The sequence below is a fragment of the Solea senegalensis genome, linkage group LG21 (assembly GCF_019176455.1).
Source record: "Solea senegalensis isolate Sse05_10M linkage group LG21, IFAPA_SoseM_1, whole genome shotgun sequence".
Lineage (NCBI taxonomy): Eukaryota > Metazoa > Chordata > Actinopteri > Pleuronectiformes > Soleidae > Solea > Solea senegalensis.
In genome coordinates, this window is record NC_058040.1 from 7,377,304 (window position 1) to 7,400,402 (window position 23,099).

At 40.4% G+C, this 23,099-nt stretch overlaps 1 protein-coding gene across 1 annotated transcript; it reads left to right on the forward strand.

The window, feature by feature from the left end:
- Positions 1-692: 692 nt before the first annotated feature.
- LOC122758073 (lipoxygenase homology domain-containing protein 1-like) lies at positions 693-22,995 on the forward strand. The gene is made up of 41 exons (XM_044011923.1): positions 693-1,556; positions 3,265-3,379; positions 4,907-4,987; positions 5,567-5,751; positions 6,416-6,514; positions 6,915-7,063; positions 7,144-7,267; positions 7,356-7,606; positions 7,681-7,816; positions 7,987-8,147; positions 8,249-8,335; positions 8,617-8,752; positions 8,830-8,984; positions 9,079-9,239; positions 9,831-9,907; positions 10,003-10,199; positions 10,324-10,516; positions 10,610-10,770; positions 10,848-11,181; positions 11,278-11,429; positions 12,020-12,153; positions 12,526-12,674; positions 12,799-12,903; positions 12,991-13,119; positions 13,212-13,379; positions 13,483-13,664; positions 13,779-13,895; positions 14,246-14,408; positions 14,703-14,857; positions 15,055-15,264; positions 15,598-15,730; positions 15,873-16,081; positions 16,188-16,373; positions 17,062-17,189; positions 17,278-17,395; positions 18,756-18,933; positions 20,827-21,012; positions 21,176-21,346; positions 21,462-21,600; positions 22,140-22,295; positions 22,407-22,995. The coding sequence occupies exons 1-41, from the start codon at positions 833-835 to the stop codon at positions 22,885-22,887; spliced, it is 7,275 nt and encodes a 2,424-aa protein (XP_043867858.1). The 5' UTR covers positions 693-832; the 3' UTR covers positions 22,888-22,995.
- The last annotated feature ends 104 nt before the right edge of the window (positions 22,996-23,099 follow it).

The following is a 23,099-nucleotide window of genomic DNA, read 5'->3' on the forward strand; positions in this document are numbered from 1 at the left end:
CGATGGAGCCGTAGAAGAGGCCAGACCAAAGCAAAAAAATAAGTATTTTTTGTTCCATTTGTTCCAGATCACAATGTGCTGTTACTCTGGCATGTTACTATTCCAAGAACGAAGATGTAAAGTTAGTTAGTTGTTGTTTTTATATTATATCTGCTCAGATTACTCTATACCGCTAATATGATAACTGTATTTTCCAGAATGTGAAACATTTGTTTTAATTTAATTTAATTTAATTTAATTTAATTTAATTTAATTTAATTTAATTTAATTTAATTTAATTTGATTTATGAAGAAAACAAATCATTGCTGGACTGATATTTACTCATGCACTGTCATGAAATGCAGTCAGCATGTTTTCAGTTTTTACTGATTCGTCGCTACCCTTCATCATATCAGAAGCGGGGTAGTTGTAAGAGAGAATTTATGTGTTTGTTTATGTGTGACTGCAGGTAAAAGCGAGACGCCCCCGGCCCGTAAAGCGATCTGTACACCATGAATAATGGAGCGAGCCGTGGCAGAGGGGATAAGTTCTCTGTGCAAGGCTCCTTTTTCACAGGGCTTTCTCCCGTGCATCACGTGAGTGCTGAGATGACAGTAATTTTTCATGAGTCGTGTCTGTGGGTTGCATGTCTGTATACTGTCCAGGTAGGAGGCGTCCAGGTAGCCATCACACCCTGTGCATGTATTCACTGCTGCACACACCCAAGGTTGTTCTGAAGGCCACGATCCTAGAGCCTTCCTGCAGCCAAGGGTCAAATGAGTTGTCTTACACCATTCGAAATGTAAGGTAGCACTTACGAAACTAAAGACCAGGGAAGTGGATGAATAAAAGATGCCGTCGAAAGACAAAAAATCCACAGCTTCAGATGAAACTGAAGAGGTTGATGACGAAGTGGAGGAGACGGAGCCAAAGTTAAAGGAAAGGAGCATCAGTGTGACCCGTGGGAAAACCACAAAAGGAGAGAAGAAGAGGAAACACAAAAGCTCAGAGAGCTCTGAGATTCACGAGGCCTCAAAGAAAGAGGAGAGAGGAGAGGGTGAAGAACTAAAAGAGAAAAAGAAGAAAAAGAAACCAGCTGATGATTCTGAGGCTGATGCTGTGATTAAAAATGAAGCTGAAGAGGATGAGCAGAATAATAACGACCCCACCACCATTTCCAAAAAGAAGAAATCAGAGAAGCATAAAGAGGGAGTTACTGAAGGAGTAAAGGAGGAAAACAAGAAAAAGAAGAAGAAATCCTCTGTAGAAAATCCACAGGGAGAGGGGGAGATGGGCTCCAAGGATAAGAAGTCTAAAGATGGCAAGAAGAAGAAGAAATCTCATGATGATGAGGAGCCTTTGATTGAGGAGCAGGAAGAGGAAGAAGAGGATTCAAAGAAAAAGAAGAAGAAAAAGACTAAGAAGGGCTCTACAGACAGTGATGACGATAAAAAGAAAAAGGGTAAAAAATCCAAAAATAAACAAGTGGACTATGCTGTGATCTACCAGAATGAGTTGCTGAACTACCACACAGACTCATCTGATGGATATGAGGATGACTACTACAAAAAGAAAGGTAGGCATTTCATATTGTAACACAAACAGAGGAGTATCATATGCTGCTCTATAGGTAAGTCTCAGTTGTATGACATATATGGACCGTCTGGAATACACCAACACTGACCACAGATTTCCTCCAATTCCCTTCTGCCCTGAACAGAGCACTCCGGGGAAACCCTCTGTGATTGTTCTGTGGTCAATGCTCAGTTATGTTCCACATGAATGGTACCAAATAGCAGCCCAGGGGCAGACAGGTGCTGGGTGCCATCCCAGTCACAAGGGCCGGGAGCAGCGCCGTGGCCAGAGGCAGGGCTGTGAGCCAAGAGAGGGATTTTCTAAAGCAGGTCTGAGGTTCTCAGACAGTTAATTGCAGTTAATTCTGCTAATTTTTGCGATTTCGTTCTTAAATAGTATACGTTTTAACTTGAATATTGTTAAATCTAAAATAAATGAATTGATTCTACAACTCTGTGTCAAAATTGTTATTCTTGGAAAATGAAGCCATCATCATGTGTACATTCAACATATTACATTTAATGTGATATAAATAATTTAATGTGTATACTAATGAACTTTATACTGAAAGTATCTGTAAATTATTTGTTACTCAGTATCTGTTCTTGGAATACCGTATGTGCTTTTAGAAACCATTAGTTTAACAATGTTTTTTTTTTTTTGTAATACCAAAAAGTGACAATTTATCATTAACAAGCCAAAATCTTTATCTTGAACAAAGCAGTATGGTGTTTAGACAAACCAGACACCAAACTCAGGGTGGTCTCCAATGTCAATATCTGCATGACACATCATGAATTCATCATGAAGAACCACGTCATTTTGTATAACTCAAAAATGTTGTCTTTAAAAACATACTCAAAACACATTAGAAATGTAAAACTGTAATTTGTTAAGTGCAACACTCAGCTCGATTCAATGGTGTTTTGAGACAAATTGTGCATAAACATCTCTGGACTTCAAATTTTTAATTGTAAATGATGGCAAAAAAAATCTACCGGCCTTTAAAAATGGCTATACAAAAATGGCACATCAATTTAGTTTAGACCTCCATTGCGTTTGTCTGTAGAGCAATTTCAAGTTCCTTATATTTGACATTAAGGCACAGCTTTAATGTTGAGTAACAATAGGAGACGTTACGTAAGAGGAGTTTACAAGAATGAACAGTAAAACTGCAGGACTATAGAATTACCACTGTGTAAACGACAGTGTTGAGTCACATGCAGTGACCATCTGCTAAGTAATATCCTGATAAAGATTTAATGTTACTGTAACTTAAACAAGGGCGGTTGTACAGGTGTGACACTCAAATCATCCTTACACTCACAGGGCGAAAGGCTATTGTTCATTAATAATTTGAGTCATTATTAGTGGATTCAGGGTAATAAACAATATATTATGTATTCTAAAAACTAAAAGTGATTGTAAAGGAAAACAATAGGAAGCTGTTCTCTCTAGACTTTTCCTTGTTTACTTTCTCGTCAACTCGGTGGCAAATATGTCACTCGCGCATAGACACATTTGTGAAATGTGAGAGAGGCAGATTCACCGCATTGAATTCCCTGGCAACAGTACATGGAAAGAAACACAATGCTGCTTTATGTTTATACTAGTACGTGAAGATTTGGCTTTGTGTTTGTCCTTTTTATTTAAGTTTTAATCCTCACAAAATTGATGTTTAACCATTTCTCCCTCTCTCTTTCTTTAAGTGTATGAGGTGGTCACCGTCACTGGTGATGTAAAAGGAGCTGGAACTGATGCCAATGTGTTTGTTACTCTTTTTGGAGACTTTGGTGTCACACCCAAGGTTCACCTGGCAAGCAAGTGAGTGTAAAGGAGTATATTGTGTTTAAGAGCCCAAATCAGGAAATGTGATTCTGCAATGATCATTTTATAATATCCTGCTTTATGTGATGATTTAGTGGGACTTAACTGCTATGTTTTATGTACTGTATTAAATAAGATTACCGAGTTTGACACATTTTCATTATCCACTGTGTAACTTTGAATGCTTTTTTATTCCTTTCTGATTCTTCAGCACAGAAAAGAGGTATTTTCTAATCTGTCTGCTACAGGATGATTATGTTTCTGTTCTTGTGTTGGGTTGAACTGTTTATTTAACACTGTATGAGAGAGCATTCCTGTTAAACACTGACCTGATGTCTTCTCAGCCACTGGGTCAAGACAAAATCAGTTTTACCACCTGGAATCTCTTTGGCCTCTTCTATCAAAAATGTATCAGCCTGAAAAAAAATGCTTTTGATGTCAGAGAAGTAGAGCATCTTTAACACGAAACATTTGGTCGTGGTGCAGGAATCTTTCCTCTATACAGTCAAATTTAAATGTTGGACACAGACTATCTGGAGTAAGGAGGAACTATGTGACATGGCCGGTCTTCTTTTCCATTTAGAGGAAAATGAAAGAAGACCACGATGTCATTTCTGTGGATGATCAAATAACTCTTGCGGCTCCTTTATCTCTGTACACACTGATTGACAGATAAGGTTACATGTGCAGCACACAAGATATATCATCTCACTATAAGCCACATGGGACCGTGTCACCCACACCTTGTGGTGGTCACACTAATTCACTTCAGACGGTACCAACATGCCATGCATACAGTATCTCCATGTTGTGTAACTCTGTTGCTCAACTGATGAAATACCATACATGGATGGTGGTGAGGTCACCTCTGTTGTATAATGGTCATATTGTATGCTTAGGAGTTTCACCTTACTCCGATATGTATTAGGTCCTGCCTGTATTGTGTAATGATCATCGAAAACTTAACATGATACAGGTAAGGGAGGCTTGTTATGTCTCTAAGCACATTTTCCTTATTGAATGAAGACTAATAATTGAACTCTTTGGAAATTCAGTGTGATTAATTTATTCAAATTGCATGAATTCCAAACTGGGTTTGTTTTTTGTTATAAACAAATACAGTATATATGATGTGCATCTTAATTATCTGAGCCTTTGCATTATGCAAGGGTTGAGTATTGCAAAGAAAGAGTATATGGGGATATGAGTCAGACAAAGGTGGGTATCGTCTGTTGGGGAAAAGAAGGTATCTGATTCACTGTAGTTGGGAGGTCTGCTCTGTGTGTTTGTGTAAACCAGATTAATCCCTTTGAGAGATAACACATACTTATAGAAGAGGAGGAGAGATTGTTGAAATTGCTGACCCAGATGACGTTAATTTATGATACCAAAGTTTGTTTCAGTTCAGTTGTTTGTCCTGCCCGTGTCACTTTACCCCCACTCATTTCTTTCAACTGCAGACATGTCCACTAACCCACTATACTTCCCAAAGTCTGACATTTTCCTTGTTTCCTCAATTTACAGAAGCAGAACTGCATTTGAGAAGAATAAGACTGATGTTTTCCGTATTAAAACACACAACGTGGGGCCTCTGAAGAAGCTGAGGTAAATTCCTCAGTGCTGAATATGTTTGCATTATGCATGAATATACTGTTCTTCTCCTTCTTTTGGCTTCTGCCTCTATATCACCCCATACATACTATAAATAATACATTCCCACTAAGTTTTTGCATGGCTGCAGAAGATGTGTAATCATCTTTCAAGTTGACAGCACAGCTACAGTTACCAGCAGCTTACAGGAACAGAGGCATTTCTCACTTATTTTCTAGCTGTGCCTCTGGCCATCAGATTTTCACCCCATGATAGAGGGTTAAGACCCATCTGTTGTTGGGAGTCAATGAAGGCTGGGCTGGGTCTCATTACAGCCACTGAAATGAGGTGGAAGGACATTTAAAAGCAGAGATGCAACTTTATGTTTCAGATAATTCAGGACAGAGTTTTCATCTATTGTGCTGCTGAGGCTTTGATTTGAACTCGGCAAGGATGGCAATGGACAAGGATTCAATAAATAGAGCTGTTGAGCTGGCACAAGAGATTAATCTCCATTTTAACCAATCAAGTCCATCTATTAATAAATACCTTGTTGAAAGGGTTCATTCACACTATGACTGTTCATTTGTCCAGGATCGAACATGACAACACAGGGATGGGAACCAGCTGGTTCTTGGACAGAGTGGTAGTGACTGACATGAACCGGCCCCACCTGCGCTCCTTTTTCATCTGCAGCAACTGGCTGAGTCGGGAAGAGGGCGACAACCTGTTTGTGAGGGACCTGCTGGGCAGTCTGAATCCCATGGATGTCCCAAAGTGTGGGTCACTCTGGGATAAACACCTAATTCTGAAGCACAGTTAATTTAAATCACAAATACCACAACAGAAACCTCTTGGTTTATACATATCACCAGAATTTGCGTTATATACTGTATATTTAATAAAATATATATATATACCAAAATGAGTAGATTTTAAATGGAAATACTAAAAATTAACAGTAATGGAACTTGACAGCATCAGTACCACATGTCTGCTCAGTTATACACAAAGCCGCTATATAGTCCACAGATCTCGCCGTTTCAGGTTGTAAAAATTAATTCTTTCACAGTGTAAATTCAGGTAAACCTGCCCACATTTCCTCTCTTGCAATTTAATCTAACATCACAGAACCTATAAGGTCATCCAAGCAGATTGTTGTGAAGCCGAGGCTCAAATAAAGACACTGTGCTGTCAGGGAGTGGACAGAGCAAATCCTCCGACACACACACACACACACAAACAAAGGATGTGATGAATATTTAAACTTGAGCATCTCTGTGTGGATAAAGAGACATAAAGTCCTTATTTTGTTTACACAATGCTACCTATGTTATAACCTTTTCGGATACCAGTAATTTTTAATTCAGCATTTTTTGTTATGTAGTTCAAAAATACAAAATCCTTGTACTTGTGATTTCCTGTGTTCTATTCCATCTCCAGTCAATAAATACATAGTGAGTGTCTTCACTCCTGATATGAAGGGAAGTGGAACTGATGCCGATGTCTTCTTAAATATCTTTGGAGAGAATGGAGACACAGGTACACCTGCAACACTATTTCATTGATTATTTTGTTGCTCTTCTCTTTTAATATATTCCATTTCTAAAAAATGCCAATATTTACACAGCAACAACAGTATATATATATATGTATATATATATATATATGTACATATATATATGTATATATATATATATATATAAGCTTTTGAAAAGTATTCAAACCTCACATTTGAGATGCTTTTTTCAAAGTTTTGCTTGATCAATAAACCCAACGACATTTAATTAGTGTTGAACAATAAAATAATCCACAGGTAACCACTTTTTACATCTGTTGCACTGAGCCATTACACAGTGATAGTAAATACTGTTAACTGTTCATTAAACCTACCTCCTTCCTGTGATTCTGACCCATTAAGTCTTTATGTTCATTATAAAAGGAGAGAGACGACTGGACAGCGACAAGGACAATTTTGAACGAGGCTCGGAAGACAAGTTTACAATAGAGTGTCCAAACCTGGGAAGGCTGAGGAAAATTACCATCGGCCACAATAATAGAGGTTCATCAGCTGGATGGTTTCTAGATAAGGTATGTTCAACCTGTGCGTAATCTTCATAGGTTTACACATACATTAAACAGTCATGATGGCACATAACATTTCTCTACAGGTGATAATTGATGATATGGGGAATAAAGAAGTGTATGAGTTCCCAGTAAATCGCTGGTTTGCCATGGATGAAGGTGATGGCAAAATACAGAGAGATGTGTTGGTTGGATCAATGCAACCAATGGGTGAGCACAACACCACTTACTGATATGCAGATAGAAAGTCAACAAATTTCATTAGTGACATTTTGTGTTTCGATTTGTGTCTACTTAGGAATCATATATAATGTTCAAGTAATGACTGGAAACGTGAGGGGCGCTGGCACCAACTCTAAGATCCACATGGTAATGCATGGCTCCAAGGGCTTAAAAAACAGTGGCAAAATCTTCCTGGAGGGCGGTGCTTTCGAGCGCGGTCTCATTGACATCTTCAACGTCGAAATTTGTGAACTGATCAGCCCACTCAGCAGGGTCAGCATTGGGCACGACAATGGGGCCGTTGGTGCTGGATGGTACTGTGAAAAGGTACCTTGCATTTTGTGTTGGGAACAGACTTGATGTCAGAGTGTTCACTCACCAAAGCATCGTCTTTCTTCCAGGTGGTGATATACTGTCCTTTCACGGGCATTGAGCAGACATTTCCATGTGGGATGTGGCTGGATGAGGATGAGGGGGATGGGCTGATTGAGAGGGAGCTGTATGAGATGGTCTCTCTCAGGCAAAAAAAACAGAAGAGTAGGTGTCCTCATTCTCCTCACACATTTCTGTTAAGAAGTACAAAATCAAATTACACATATTTCATCTGCAGAACGTAAATTCAACTTACATATTACAGATCTGTGTCTAATATTGAAACCATTGGTATCCTGCTTACAATTCTGCAATTTGAATTCTTAACAACCCAGAGTACCCATGGTCCCTGTGGATTTGGACCTCAGATGTGAAGGGTGCAGGGACAGATGCTCAGGTGTTTCTGCAGATCTATGGACAGAGGGGAAAATCTGATGAGATCAAACTGGAAAACAACTCGGACAGTTTTGAGCAGGGCCAACTTGATCAATTCATGGTAAGACCTGGCTTAACATCTTTTCCCAACATGAAGATTTCCAAAGATTTTACAGCATTTCCCTTTTTTGTTATTTTAACATTTTTTTTACCATACCATAGCTCGAGATACCAGACATAGGAAGACCACTGAAAGTGCGCATCTGGCATGAAAAGAGAAATCCCTTTTCAGGGTGGCATTTAGCGAAGGTGAGACCATGTTTAATCTGTCAGTGTTAGTTGTTCAGTGTGTTGTACAGTGTCTTTTTTATTTATTTTTCACATGTGAAAATAGTTTATGCAATTCAGGATGAAATAGAAATTTCACAGACAAATGTTCAGTCTGTTATTTGTGATATTTCGTGTCTATGACAAAAACATACATAGGTGAAATACAACTGCTGTAGTATTTAGTGATGCGAAAGGGAGGAGGGGAGATTTAGAGAAAGACAGGCGTGATGATCCTCAAAGCTTTGGCTTTTTCCCTGCAGGTAACATTGCTCAAGACCCTGACGGTGGAGAAATATTCTTTCGAATGTGGCCGCTGGCTGGACGTCAATGAAGATGACAATGAGATTGTGAGAGAGCTCCCAGCTACAGGAGCTCTTATCGATGAGCCTTTGCCCTGTAAGAGACACAACTGTTGTCTCATGACTCTAAATAATCACAGGTTTCATGTTAACAGTTGTTGTTTTTCTCTCCAGTAATAAAGTACCGTGTCACAATCTGCACGGGTAACGTCAGCGGCAGTGGCACTGATGCCACCGTCTTTCTCAATGTTATTGGGGACCTCGGTGACACAGGGGAGCGACTCATGATTATGAGCAAAAACAATGTCAACAAATTTGAAAAGGGCAATGTAAGGGCATTATTGATTAAATGGTGAACACACAAGATACAAAAATATTACATGGGCACCTTTAATTGATTTTCTCTCTTCCCTCTTCCCTCAGCATGATGAGTTCCTCATTGAGGCTGTGTCCTTGGGCCAGGTTCGCAGAGTGCGTGTTGGCCATGATGGTCGTGGAGGAGGTTGTGGTTGGTTCCTTGATAAAGTCATGGTTAGGGAGGAGGGCCAGCCAGAGACTATGGCCACTGAGTTTCCCTGTTTCAGGCAAGGCAGAAATACTACAGAGACTGCAGACTATACATCTCGCTTTACATAAAACACAAAACAGAAAGCCTGGCTCTTAAAAGAGATATGATTAGGTGTTAACTCATTTAGCCAACTCTTCTTTAATTCACAATAAAAATAAATGAATGTGTCACAAAATTTAAAGAATTCACAGGAAATGAACTGATTTTTAGTGTTAAATATTTCAGTCTTAGTGCTGTTCACTGGCCATGCCTATGTTTCCTGGTTCTCCAGTGGCGTCTGACAGTCTGTTTAAGTAGTTAGTCAGCTGATGGACAGGTCTGACCTTACAAATGGACGCTAAATGCATGTGGTCAGGCAGCGCTCTCATTCAGTAACTGGATGCCACCACATTGCTTAGGTGCAGTGATACTTTTGCAAAGAGCCATTTCCGGTCCTCCTGTCTGTCCTGTTCAAAGGAACAGAGCCAACAATACACAAACAATGTAGGACATACAGCTACTTTAATCTTAGTTCCAATCTGAATCCATTCTGGTAATACAACAAAAATTAAATTTTTTGGCAAAGGTTTTTTTTCTAATATATTTTCCTCATTGTGTATTTCTATAGGTGGTTGGACCGTAATGAGGATGATGGACAGATTGTCCGAGAGTTAGTTCCTGCTGGAGACGGCCTGCGTCTCTTTAGTGAGTATATACAGTTCACAACAAGAATGACTCACATACTCTAAGTTCAATACTTCATATATTAATTCTACAAACCCAATTTCACTTATTGCCAGATGTGAGCTACCACATATCCATCAAGACAGGGAATGTGAATGGAGCCAGCTCTGACTCCAGGGTGTTCGTCAAGCTGTATGGGGAGAAGGGTGACACTAACAAGATGATACTGGCAGTCTCTGACAATGACCTCAGGAATTACTTTGAGACAGGACGCACTGACATCTTTACCTTTGAAACCTTTGACATTGGAAAGGCAAGTTCTTCAGAATCATACATATTTAATGGAGGACAGAGGTGGTTCAGACATTAATTTGTGTTTCTTAATTCTGTTAATTCTGCTCTTTCACATTTGCTCCTCATGTCCTTTGTACTTTTAGATTAACCGTCTTCTGATAGGTCACACCAACGAGGGCCTGCGGGCAGGATGGTTTCTGGACAGTGTGCAGATCTCAGTGCCAGTTCATGGGATGCAGTACATGTTCCCAAGCCACCGCTGGCTCTGTAAAGATGAGGCTGATGGGAAAGTGGAGGTTGAGATCTATCCGAGTGAGATCCTTGACATTGAAAAATGTAAATAACAACGTAAAGTCAATTCAGTCATTTGAAATTAGCAGTTGAAGTGTTATGCTCATCTCTTCATCGCCTTTGTTCTTGTCCCGTCAGTAATCAACTATGAAGTAACAGTGGTCACAGGTGATGTGAGATGTGCGGGCACCAATGCAAATGTATTCTGTCAGATCTATGGAGATGATGGGAAAACTGAAGTTCTTGCACTCAAGAGTCGCTCCAACAATTTTGAACGTAACACGACTGAAATCTTTAAGGTCTGTATGATAACTTTGTGCTATTTTGTCTTTTGTAGCCTTTAAATCCTCGTCTGACCACTCTTACTACCTTATAGATTGAAACTCAGGATGTTGGTAAGGTCTACAAGATTCGAATCTACCATGATGGAAAGGGTATCGGAGATGGCTGGTTCCTGGAGTCGGTGGACATAAAGCGGCTGACGATGGCTATGGTGCAGGTTGAAGTGAAGAAGGAGGACCCCAAGAAAGACAAGAAGAAGGACAAGAAAAAGAAGAAGAAAGAGGAGGAGGAGGAGATGGAGATAGTTGAGGAGCTGCAGGAAGTGGTGGAAACTTTTTCTTTCCCTTGTGGCCGCTGGCTGGCCAGGGATGAGGAGGACGGGGAGATTGTGGTTGAGCTGCTGACAGAGGACAGTGAAGACCTGGAGAGTGAGTAAAACATGAATGTAATGTGTTTACCTTCTGTTAATTGTTTCTAGTGGATGCATTTATATGGTAACATTCTAACATTGATGCTCTTTTCAGTGAACTCCTATGATGTCCATGTGTTCACTGGATCTATGTGGGGGGCGGGGACTGACGCCAATGTTTACATCAACATCTACGGAGAGACTGGTGACACAGGGGAGCGACGGCTTAGAAAGTCCAACAACCTAAACAAATTTGAGAAAGACGAGGTATGTTGTGCTGGTGCTTATTGTCTATTTGGACAGCATATTAACAGTTTTGTAACAAGGAGGTAAGATTATAGTAATACCATCTAATTTCTGATGCATTTTCCACCATGATAATATTTCTTCTAATAGTATGGTAATAGAAAGATAATATTACAATAATGCCATTATATTTCCAAAGTACAGATATGTCATGAGAAATACTAGAGACTACTATCAGTGTAATACCATCACATGAAAACTTTTGTGTAACATAACATAACATTGATAATTACCATATTATGAAGTTGAAATTCATCCTCCTTATGTCCTTCAAACATTTTTCATTAATATTATTATTGCTTGGTGATTAATACAGAAATTAGATGGAATCACCAAAGTTTAACTGTCTGTTCCTTGAATTTCAGGCTGCAGCGAAGAGACAGTTAGCTCAGTAAGACTGCTATTTTGATCAATAGTTTTGTCTTGAACCAATATCTTCAGGCAACTGTTGGATGTCAGGAGGATTCTAGGTTAAGACAATATGAACAAGCAATCAGGTTATCATGTAACCTACAATCTGTGGCCCTTTGTTATCTTGCATGTGTATAAAGGAGGACATTTTCAGCATCACGGCGGTCGACCTGGGGATCCTGAAGAAGCTTAGAATCCGACATGACAACAGCCAGGCCAGCGCCGGCTGGTTTTTAGACAGGGTGGAGATTGTAGACAACAAAGATGACACCACGTAAGTTATGATGATTTTGGAAAGCTATCAGTGACTCATCAGCACCTTTAAATATTTTATTTATAAAAAGGGTGTCAAGAGAGTGTCAGACAGATCCTTTATCACATAAAGTGTCTGAGAGCTCCCCTCTGTGGTGTAAAACAGTAATTCAACACTGAATTTTATGGTTAAGGCAAAGCCTCTCCAAAGAGAATTGACATCAATTTAAAGAGGACTGGTAAACTGGTGAAACAGGAGCATTTAATGGTCCTTAGTAGAGACTCCGGTTATGGTATTGTTGCTATTATGTATTATCTGAAAAAGCAGCTGGTTATGGTATTTGCTGCTATATATACTGCACACTAATATACAAACAAATGGCATATGGTGTAGGTACTTCTTTCCTTGTAAACGTTGGCTGGCTGTTGATGAGGATGATGGACAGCTTGCCAGGGAGCTGGTTCCTGTGGACGAAGCCTTTATGAGGAAAGGAGATGATGAAGAGGAAGACAGTGATGTTACACTCGGTCTGGAACAGAAAGGTGAGATCAACGTTATACTGTAGCTAATACAGCAAACCAGGATTTTGCCATAATGAAATGAATATATGTAATTCTACAACAGTTTGCAGAATGAGTCATTCATTCTTATTTGTTCTCATGACAGCCATGTCAACCACATACACAGTACGGATAAAAACAGGTGATAAAAAATATGCAGGAACAGACGCTAATGTCTTCATGATCCTGTATGGTACCAAGGATGACACAGGTAATGTTTCATAAAACATCAATGTATTATATCTGTGTACATGTGTTTTTAAATAACTAAAATATACTGCAATGTGCTCTTTCATAGGAATCATTAACCTGAAGGCGTCAAAGACCCATAAAAATAAATTTGAACGAGGTATGATTGATGAGTTCACTGTGGAAGCTGTGGAACTTGGACAGCTGAAGAAGCTGCGTATTGGACACGACAACTGTGGTACAGTAGGACTGACTCCCTGGCTGTGCAGTGAATATGAACACACAGTGACACGCAGTATTTCAACCTGCTAACCTGTGTCACTGTTTAAGGAGGAGGAACAGCAGGTTGGTTCCTTGACTGGGTGGAGATTGACGCCCCGTCTATGGGACAGAAGCTACGCTTCCCCTGCGGTCGATGGCTGGATAAAGGGGAGGATGATGGAGCCATCATCAGGGACCTGTTCCCAAATCCTCTTCAGACAGAGCTTTACACACCTTGTAAATCCTTATATTCTGTATCACTTATCACATGTTAAAAGTATTTGTCATTTAATTGCATTGTGCACATGACTTGTTATGATACTTGCTATTTATTTTGCAGTCGTTCCTTATGAAATTAAAATCTTCACGAGTGACGTGTTTGGAGCCGGCACAGATGCAGATGTCTTCATTGCCCTATATGGGAGAAATGCGGTGTGCACAGAGCAGAAGTGTCTCTGTGTCAACAAGAGGGAGAGGAGGATGTACTTTGAGAGAGGAGCTGAGGACATGTTTATTGTTGAGGTATAATAACATTCAACACATTGTCATAAAGAGGTAAATAGAAGAAACCAGGTCAGTGAAGAAAGGTATTATATTCCATACAGACAAACTGAATGTTTTCCACTTTCACTGCAGCTACAAGATGTGGGAGATGTAATTGAGAAGATTCGTATCGGCCATGACAACCGCGGTGTTAACCCAGGCTGGCATCTGGACAGGGTGGAGATCAGACGTTTGCTCAGAAAGGGGAAGGTAAAGGTTACATTTGGCAAGACATCTGTGTAAGAGGATGAGTACCTTAAATTGCATTTGTTTACAGTACACTAACAACATATTCAGGACTTGATCTCAATATTTGCACACTCATGCTGAATTAATATCTCAACATTTCATATCAGTGACTTTTATTTGTCAGCACCTAATTCATCACATCTACTTGCATCAGATTAATACAACCTTTGGTCAGTAGATGGAGATGTTCTCCTCACAAATACATGATCCTTACATAACACTGTGCTTGCTGATTTTTTTTCTGAGCCACAAACACTCACATGAAATCATCTCAGATTTTGAGGCCTCTCCCTCCCTCCCTCTTGCTGTAGGGTTCAGAGACCGTCATCTTCCCATGTGAGCGCTGGCTCGCCAAGTCGGAGGATGATGGAGAAACAGTGAGAGAGCTGGTGCCTTCTGACATCATCACTGAGAAACTCTCTCGAGATGGAAGCCTAAAAGTGACAGAAGTAGAGGTGGAGGACGCCTTAGAGAGTATGTTTACATGACTTGTCCCACAAATACATTTAACTGCATTTGTACAGTAATATTTACATTTTCTTCCATTCATTTATCTCACTAGTTTTGTCTCCATCTGTCTGCATACTCAGTAAAAATAGTGTCTATCTTTGCTTCTATGGGCCTCTTTATTATTGTCCAGAGTGGAGTTTCTGTTTTCCCAATGGCATCAAACAGTTAAAGATAATAGCTTTTTCTTTCTACGTTCTGCCAATTACCAAACAAACTGATGTCCTGTGTTCTTGTGTCTGATCATTATGCCCACTACAGCTCACACATACAATGTGTCAGTGATGACAGGTGATGTATACGGAGCTGGAACTGATGCCAACGTCTTCCTCACTATCTACGGTGACCTGGGTGACACTGGGGAGAGGAAACTCAGCAAGTCAGAGACGAACAGCAACAAGTTTGAACGAGGATGTGTAAGAAAAAGCCCACTTAGCTCATTGACACTGTTCTTTATTGTTAATTTATTTATTCATTTATTTATTTCACATCACAAGTGAAGATACACAAATATTCCTATCACAATTAATTTATCAAAATCCTCAGAGACACCCCCAACATACATACTCAACAACCTCAACAGTGATGTGTATGCTATACTGTATATTCCCAGGTGGATAAATTTACTATAGAGGCAGTTGACCTTGGACAGGTCTTCAAGATCAAAATCCGCCATGACAATAGCATGATGAATGCTGACTGGTACCTGGACCAGGTGGAGGTGGCTGATGTGGACACAGAGGAGGTTTACCTCTTCTTATGTGAACGTTGGTTGTCTCGGAAGAGGGAGGACAGGCGCATTAGCAGAGTCTTCTATGTGAAGGTAAGTTCTGTGAATTAAAGACATTGTAACTTTGTGAAAGGAGGTGTATAGTCATATATCACACTTACTGTATTTTCATTTTTCAACTGAGCCCCCATTGTGTCAACCTAACATACTAGAGATGTTGACATTTTTAGATTTCTCCTTCCACTCTATATAAAGAGAGTGGATTTGTTTAATTGTTTGACAAATCTACTTGAACTGTTGCACACCTCTTTAGTTTTTGCAGCATTTGATTTTAAAGTTCATTGGGTGTACCTAATAAACTTGATCCTAGCATGAATTGCTCTTTGTGCATTTGTCTGCATCACTTTTTTTCCTCATGTGTTGAAGGGATATGAGGGAGTGAGAGACAGTGCAAACAGTAAGAAGAAGAGCTCTGCTCTCACAGTGAAGAGTGTCGACAGTAACATGAACAAGAAGAACAAGAAGAAGAAGGAGGAGGAGGAGGACGTACAGCTCCCGAGTAAGTCAAATCAAGAGTCTTCATCACCGCATGAATGATTCATCTTGTGCTCTGTGAGCGCTTGTTAATATTTGAACGCAGACATTTTTACATAATCTCACACTCTTGTGAATGATTAAGTGTTGTGCCCTTTCCTTTTCAGTCATACCATACCACATTACCATCTGTACTGGGCTGGAGCGGGATGCGAGCACCACCAGCAGGGCTTATGTTATCATTATCGGGGCCAATCACACCCAGACAGAGAGGCTGTGGCTGGACCTTCCAGATGAGAGAAAAGGCTTTGAGGTCGGCTCTCTGGAGAGCTTTGAGTCCCATGGTTTAGACGTGGGAGAGATGAAAAAGGTTGAGGTGAGGGGGGGGGCACTATCGGAGTACCAGTGAAGATTGTGTACTCGTGCACACAGAAAAATACACCCACATTGCTTGAAGTGATTGTTTCTCTGCCTCCCTGCAGCTTGGTCATGATGGGGCCACTCCTGAGAGCTGCTGGCTGGTTGATGAGCTGTCTGTTGCTGTACCAACCAAAGGGGTCAAATATATTTTTGCTTGCAAGTGCTGGCTGGCCAAGGATCGAGGAGATGGGTTGACTGCTAGAGTATTCAATGTGCTGGATGCAGAGGCCATTTCCATCTCCCAAAAGGTATGTAAACATGAACAAATTCACTAAGAGAGAACATACTTCACAGTTCATGTGTTTTGTCATACTGTCAATAATGAAATACATATTTATTAAAATGATGTACTTTTGTACAGATTCCATTACATTCCAGATTTTGAACCATTAAATCTGGCAAATCTCCTTCAGATGTAATTAATTTTGATTCTCACATGCACAGGATGATTTTTCTTTCAGTCTAGAAGGTCTAGAACTGTGTCTAAATGTATTGCCACTTGAAATTATATTTAAAAATTATAATTCACTATATTACAATTGCTGCAATAGGAAGACTGATGATTGAGTACAGGTATTTTAAAATATCACTAATTCCCTCCATCTTTGTACTACATCATTGTACAACTTTGTGACTGTTTTTGATTGAATTATGTTTTATAATATAATACTTAGACAATTAATTCATATCTTTGTTAAAAAATATCTTATTTATTTTACCGTCTTATGTCTCCATCCCTTTCTGCCAGCTATAGAAATATAGATTTAGAAAGAACAAGATCATTGATTTACTATGGCTGTTGGTAAATGATCTGTCCCCACATTGATGGATAACTAAATGAGTCAAATGGCTGTAGACCCAGGGGCCCAAGCTGTCTGATATAATATAAGTGTAATGAAAATGAAGTAAGTAAAATGCTTAAACATTTCCATTTAGGTCATTTATGAGGTGACAGTGGTAACGGGAGACGTGCAAAACGCAGGGACAGACACCCTGATCTTCATGTCTGTGTTTGGGGCAAATGGCAGCACAGAGGAGATGCTGCTACAGAAGAATGAGGACAGGTGACCAAAAATGAACATCATGAGATGCAACATATCATAAAGAGAGCATTGCTCTATATCAATGATGTACTGAAATTTGTTTTTGCAGGTTTGAGCGTGGTCAGGAGGACACTTTCAACATGGAGATTGACGACATCGCCCCGCTGAAGAAAATGAGGCTGCGTATTGATGGCTCCGGCAGTCGACCGGACTGGTTTGCGGACAAGGTCGGCTCACCTTAATAAATCTACTACAGAGACAGGCAGACATACTCTATATGCACAGGAGATGTTTAAATGCTAAGACTTTTAACTGACCAGAATCAGCTGATGATGTACTATGCAGAGTCTCCTCTTTATTCATGTCTTAGGCTAAAAAAAAGCACAACATTGACTAATCAGTAGTAGTTCAAAGCAGTCACAGGTTCTGTGTGTTCTTCTGGGTGCTGTCTGCTTTCGGTCACAGGGTCATTCAATCTATTATATCACACAAATAAACACACACGCGTGCATGCACACACACACACACACTTTTGCCTGCAGTAGAATGGTCAATGATTCAGCCACCCACAAAGACATACACAGCAGGCCCTGAGTTCCTGGAGTGAGCATATTGACTCATTGTATTTACCATCCTGACACTGGCATCACGGACACACACACAAACAGGCTGAGTAATGAGCACTTCAGAGGAGCATGAGAGAATATTTCATTACTTATTTTCTTATATATTGGTGTGTGATGGTGCAAATATCACCCTCCTGCAATAATAATATACGGTATTACTAGTTGCTTGAAAATGGTGACCTTGTGCTCTTAGTGTAACACCAGTGCTCACCTCCAAATTCAGTCCGATGTCTCAGACCAACTGCTTTGATGAGACAGAGCACATTTCCTATGCAGATGTCCTCTGTGGTAAAGGCACCATGTCTGCAGAGCGACAGAGCAGTCAGGAACAATACCAAGCCCTGTCTGTCTGTGCCTTGGACTCGGCGACTGCATACATCTCCTTGACTTGACCCTGCATAGAGCCATGTGTGCCCAGCATCACAAGCAGATGTGCTGTCTTCATGGATTTCTGGGACTGTGCGTTGAAATGGACACAGCAGTGCACCCGGCGAACTGCCAGCATACTAATCTGCCCAAATAAATATGCAGCGCAGAGCTAATACAAGCGTGGCTGCCTGAGCCCGCTTTATATTAATGACCGTTTGACAATTTTTGGAACAAGTACGGTGTTGTGGAGTAGCACATGCTGTGTCCATAAAGAGAAGTTGTATGACATACTTCTTTAATATACAGAGGGGATGTGATAGTGATAGTAGTGCCAGATTTGTATTAAACTTTGGTCCAGAATGAAATATCTTAACATTGCCATGAAACTTTGTTAATTTGAGGTTATGGAGAAATACATTTGTTCAATATAAATCCAGCTACATGATTTCATCGTTAATAATAAGGCATTTAATTATGATTGAACTTAAATCTTTTGTGCCACAGTGTTATCATACTTGAGTTTTATATAATAGGATTGTGACATTTCAAATAATGTGATGTTCTATTTAAAGAGTTGACTTTATTCATGCAGGTGATCATGCGGAACTTGACTACTGAGGAAGTGTCTGCGTTCACCTACGAGGACTGGTTGTCCAGGACACGTGGACCCAAGGGGACCATGATCTGCGAGATGGCGGCTGTAGTGGACGAGGAGATGATGGTGGAGCTCACCACCTACATCATCCAAGTCAAGACCAGTGATGTTGCAGGTAACATGTGCAGGCTGCTGTCAATGCAATCATTAGTAAAATGTTTTTTGGTTTGTTTTGTATGTTTTTAGTCTAATCACCAGTAGTCACACATACTGGTCAACCTTTTATAACCTAACAAATAATCACATAATCTATCTGGTCAAGGACAGTGCTTAACAAATTTATTAGAGGACCTGTCATAAAAGCAAGGATGCATCAATATTTCAGTAATCTTTCAAAAACTGAATTCACCTTTTTATACCCAAATTTGAGCTCAGCCCAGTGAAATGCTTGAAATGAATCAAGCATAACATTGAACCGCTAAAACTAATTTTCTGTTCAGGAATGCAACTAAATATAATTTGACATCTTAATCAAGAAATATTAATGACCTTTACTAGTTGTTCTGTTTATTGTAAAATAGTAAATCGTAAAAACCATTACAGAAACATAAAATATGTATTTAATAATTACCAATGCTGTTTTTTAGGGCAGCTTTGGCTTTGGTGGTGGTCTAATAGAGTGCTGGTTCCACATTTCATTTCTCTTAGTTGTTTTTGTTCTTTCAAAACTAATGCACCTAGGAATATTCTGCAGGTGTACAAACAATTTAAATCAAAGTGAATGGTGACTTAGTTTGTGAGTCCTCTTTAATGTGAACCCATGTAAAGCCAATCGTCCTCCTCAGAAACATGCCATGCAGCTTTGCTCCCTTCTTTTTCTTCTGTAGTTCAGTAGCGATGCTGATCAATATGACAGCAATTCCAGAAGTCTGAGCTGACTTCAAAGGGCGGCTCTCTGCCCTTGGCATTTACTGGAAGCTAAGATCTGCTCGCCCTGCACCACTGCTCACACTCTGCAAAGAATAATGAGTTGTTCTAATAGACACACACACACATGCACAGGAACAGACATGGAGACAACATCACACAGGTGATGCTGTGAATACGGTAATGGTCTCCTTAGGGATTTTGACTATATGTAGTGAGTAGGGCTGCAGTCAACCAAAGAAAAAGACTGAAATGTGTCATCACAGGGAAAAATTAAACTGCATTTCATGTCTAGATCATAGATTATAGAGATATAGATTATAAAATGCATGTTGTCTTCCGGTTTAAAAGGTGAAGCCACCAATTTAGGATGAGAGTAGCATTTATGTTGTATTTGTTGCAAAAAGATGAAAAAATAACCTGCTTTATAACATCAGTAAACATTTCCTTCAAGAGTTAATGGACTCAACTGCTTGCAAAAAAATGACATGGTGCGGGTAAAGTCATGAAACCTGTACCTTCAAAATGCAAGCCGAAAGACGATGTCTTGAACGCAACACGTGTGTTTATCCTTTCAGGCATTTAATGTGGTGATTTTTTTCCATTAATGGATGGAACAGCAGTGATTCTGAGCACGAGCATTGATCATATTGATCAACAAGTTTGACCAGATGAACGGGAGACTGCGGCGCTCGTCATGTGAAGAGTCATTCAAGTGGCAAGTGTGTAGGGCTGTCAATGAAAATACTGTCTCTCCGTCCGAGTGCACGGACACTGGGAACTGTGTTGCAAGTTGAGTGTAATGTAATGAAATAATGAAGCACACAGGGAATATATGGTAGATGTGACTCAGAGAACACACCTCTCTCTGCTCCTCATTATCCTGCGATTGGTCGGGAGTTGATCCGTTTCCTTGGGGCTTTTTCAGTCTCAGTGTTCATCAGCAGTAGCTGAGACGCACCGCAGCGTAAGAACACTTTATAGTCCCCACACTTAACACTGTTCACAGAAGAGAGTCTATCAGAAATATATTGTACTTTTATTTTTATGCATTTTAAAGCATTTGAGGTTTGATTATGTACCTGTATTGCTCAGAAATGTACCCAACATCACCAATGTTTGTTTTGTTTTGTCTCATCAGGAGCCGGCACTGATGCCAATGTGTGGGTCATCATTTTTGGAGAGAACGGGGACACAGGGACACTGGCACTGAAAGAATGCAACAAGTCCAACAAGTTTGAGCGCAAGCAGCTGGACACATTTCGCTTCTTAGAAATCCTCAGCCTGGGAGAACTCTCCAAGATACGAGTGTGGCACGACAACACAGGTCAGCCACAACCTACAAAAGACACAATCTGAGTCATAATCAGACAATGTTAAGACGAATCTGTCACCAACTGTAAAAGAAATGTGAAGCAGTCTCTTTCTGACCGGCCTGAAACATTTCTGCACCACTCTGTGTTTCTGTCTTTGAACAACAACATGTTCAGGTCCTGCTCCAGGGTGGCATTTGGAGTACATTGACGTGAAGGATGAGATCATGGACAAAACATTCCGTTTCCCTTGTGACCGCTGGCTCGCCAAGAACGAAGATGACGGACAGCTAATGAGAGATCTGGCGTGCGCTAACAATGACTACCTAGACCTTAATGAGAAGACCAGTAAGGCCAGCAATTGTTTCACATTTTTCAACTAATTTTCATCATTGAATGCACACCATCTTGTACATGTTTGTGTGCTAGTTTACTGTAACTGTCCATGTTTTCTCTTTGAAAGAATATGAAATTTGTGTCAAAACTGGAGATACAGCAGAGGCTGAAACCAAAGAAAATGCCTGGATTGTTCTTGAAGGAAAGAAGGGCCGATCAAAAGAATTTGTCATGGAAAACTCCTCAAAGAAGAAGAGGTTTTTGCGGTATGTAGTCACCATAATATTAACTTAATGGGCTGCAACCTTTGCATTAAAAACCTCAAAGAAATGCACTTTGTCCCCTCAAATTCAAATGTTCAAACCAAAGCTTCAACCCCTAATTTTTACATTACACTGCCCTGCTTTGAAAATATATTCATATATTCATTTCTTTATTAAGTTCTCTAGTGATTAAGTCTATTAGCCACATACGACCCTCTGGAGGCAAAAGCAACATAGCTCTAGTAAAGCAGACGGCTCCAAACAGGCTGGAATATGACTGAGACCATAAAGCAGTGCCCACGAAATACTGTATCAGAGAAGTGAATTCTACTTCTCAAAAAAAAGCAAAAAAAAAGGTTTTTCATCAGCCTGTACCTTGCTCCACCTGGCCATGTGTTACCGCTGTATACACACAAACGTTCCCTCAGTCAGGTCTGATAGTTTTGCTTCACTGAGCCTGTTTTCATATGAAGGATGCAGCAAAATCACCGGAAAGTCGCTTACTGCTTCACTCCATGTGCTCACGTTGTTAATTTTTTCAGGGGCAACGTGGACAGATTTGAGTTTTCGTCCAAGAACGTGGGAGATATCGTAGGTATCTGTCTGGGCCACACACCCAAGGATGGAAAGAAAGTAAAGGGGGAGATTCACTGGCATGTGGAGGAAGTTGTCATCACTGAAAAAGAGCTGGGAAACAAGTGAGACATCTATTAATTATTTCACATTTACATTTATTCGGACGTCGTCCATCGCCACCTTTCCTTTGTTGGCATCAGACAATAAGGTTCCTTTCCTTCGTGCACTTGCAGGTACATCTTCACTTGCAACGCCTTCATCCCTCTCTCCGCAAAGAGGGACGACTACTCGACCATCGAGTGTTCAAAGACGGTGGAGAGCTTTGCCAGCAAAGCTCGGAGCCTGGTTCCCGTCAAGTACGAGATCATCGTCATCACGGGTGATGAGAAGGGAGCGGGCACAGATGCCAACGTTTTCATCACCATCCACGGTTCCAGCGGAGACTCAGGCCGCCGCCAGCTGCGCCAGAAGTTTCGCAACCTTTTCGAGCGAGAGCAAACGGACCGTTTCCTGTTGGAAATGTTGGACATGGGCGAGCTGCAGAAAGTGTGGGTGGAGCATGACAACTCCGGTCTCAGCCCCGGCTGGCTGCTGGATCGTGTGGAAGTCACAAACACAGCCAACGGTGTCACCACCATTTTCCTCTGTGGCAAATGGCTGGACACCACAAGGGCTGACGGGAAGATTAACAGGGTGCTCTACCCGAAATGCTAACAACTCCTCTATCAAAGAGAAATCCACTCCTGATGTTGACATTTATGAGCAAACTGATTTTGTTGACTAAAGTTTTATATCTCAGGAACGGAGACAGATTTTTATATGCCTACCTTTTTTTTTTTTTTTAAATAATGATATTACAGTTAAAATGCACTCAAATACTGTGACAGTATATCTGGTCAGAAAACTGACTGTGCCATTCTTTCGAA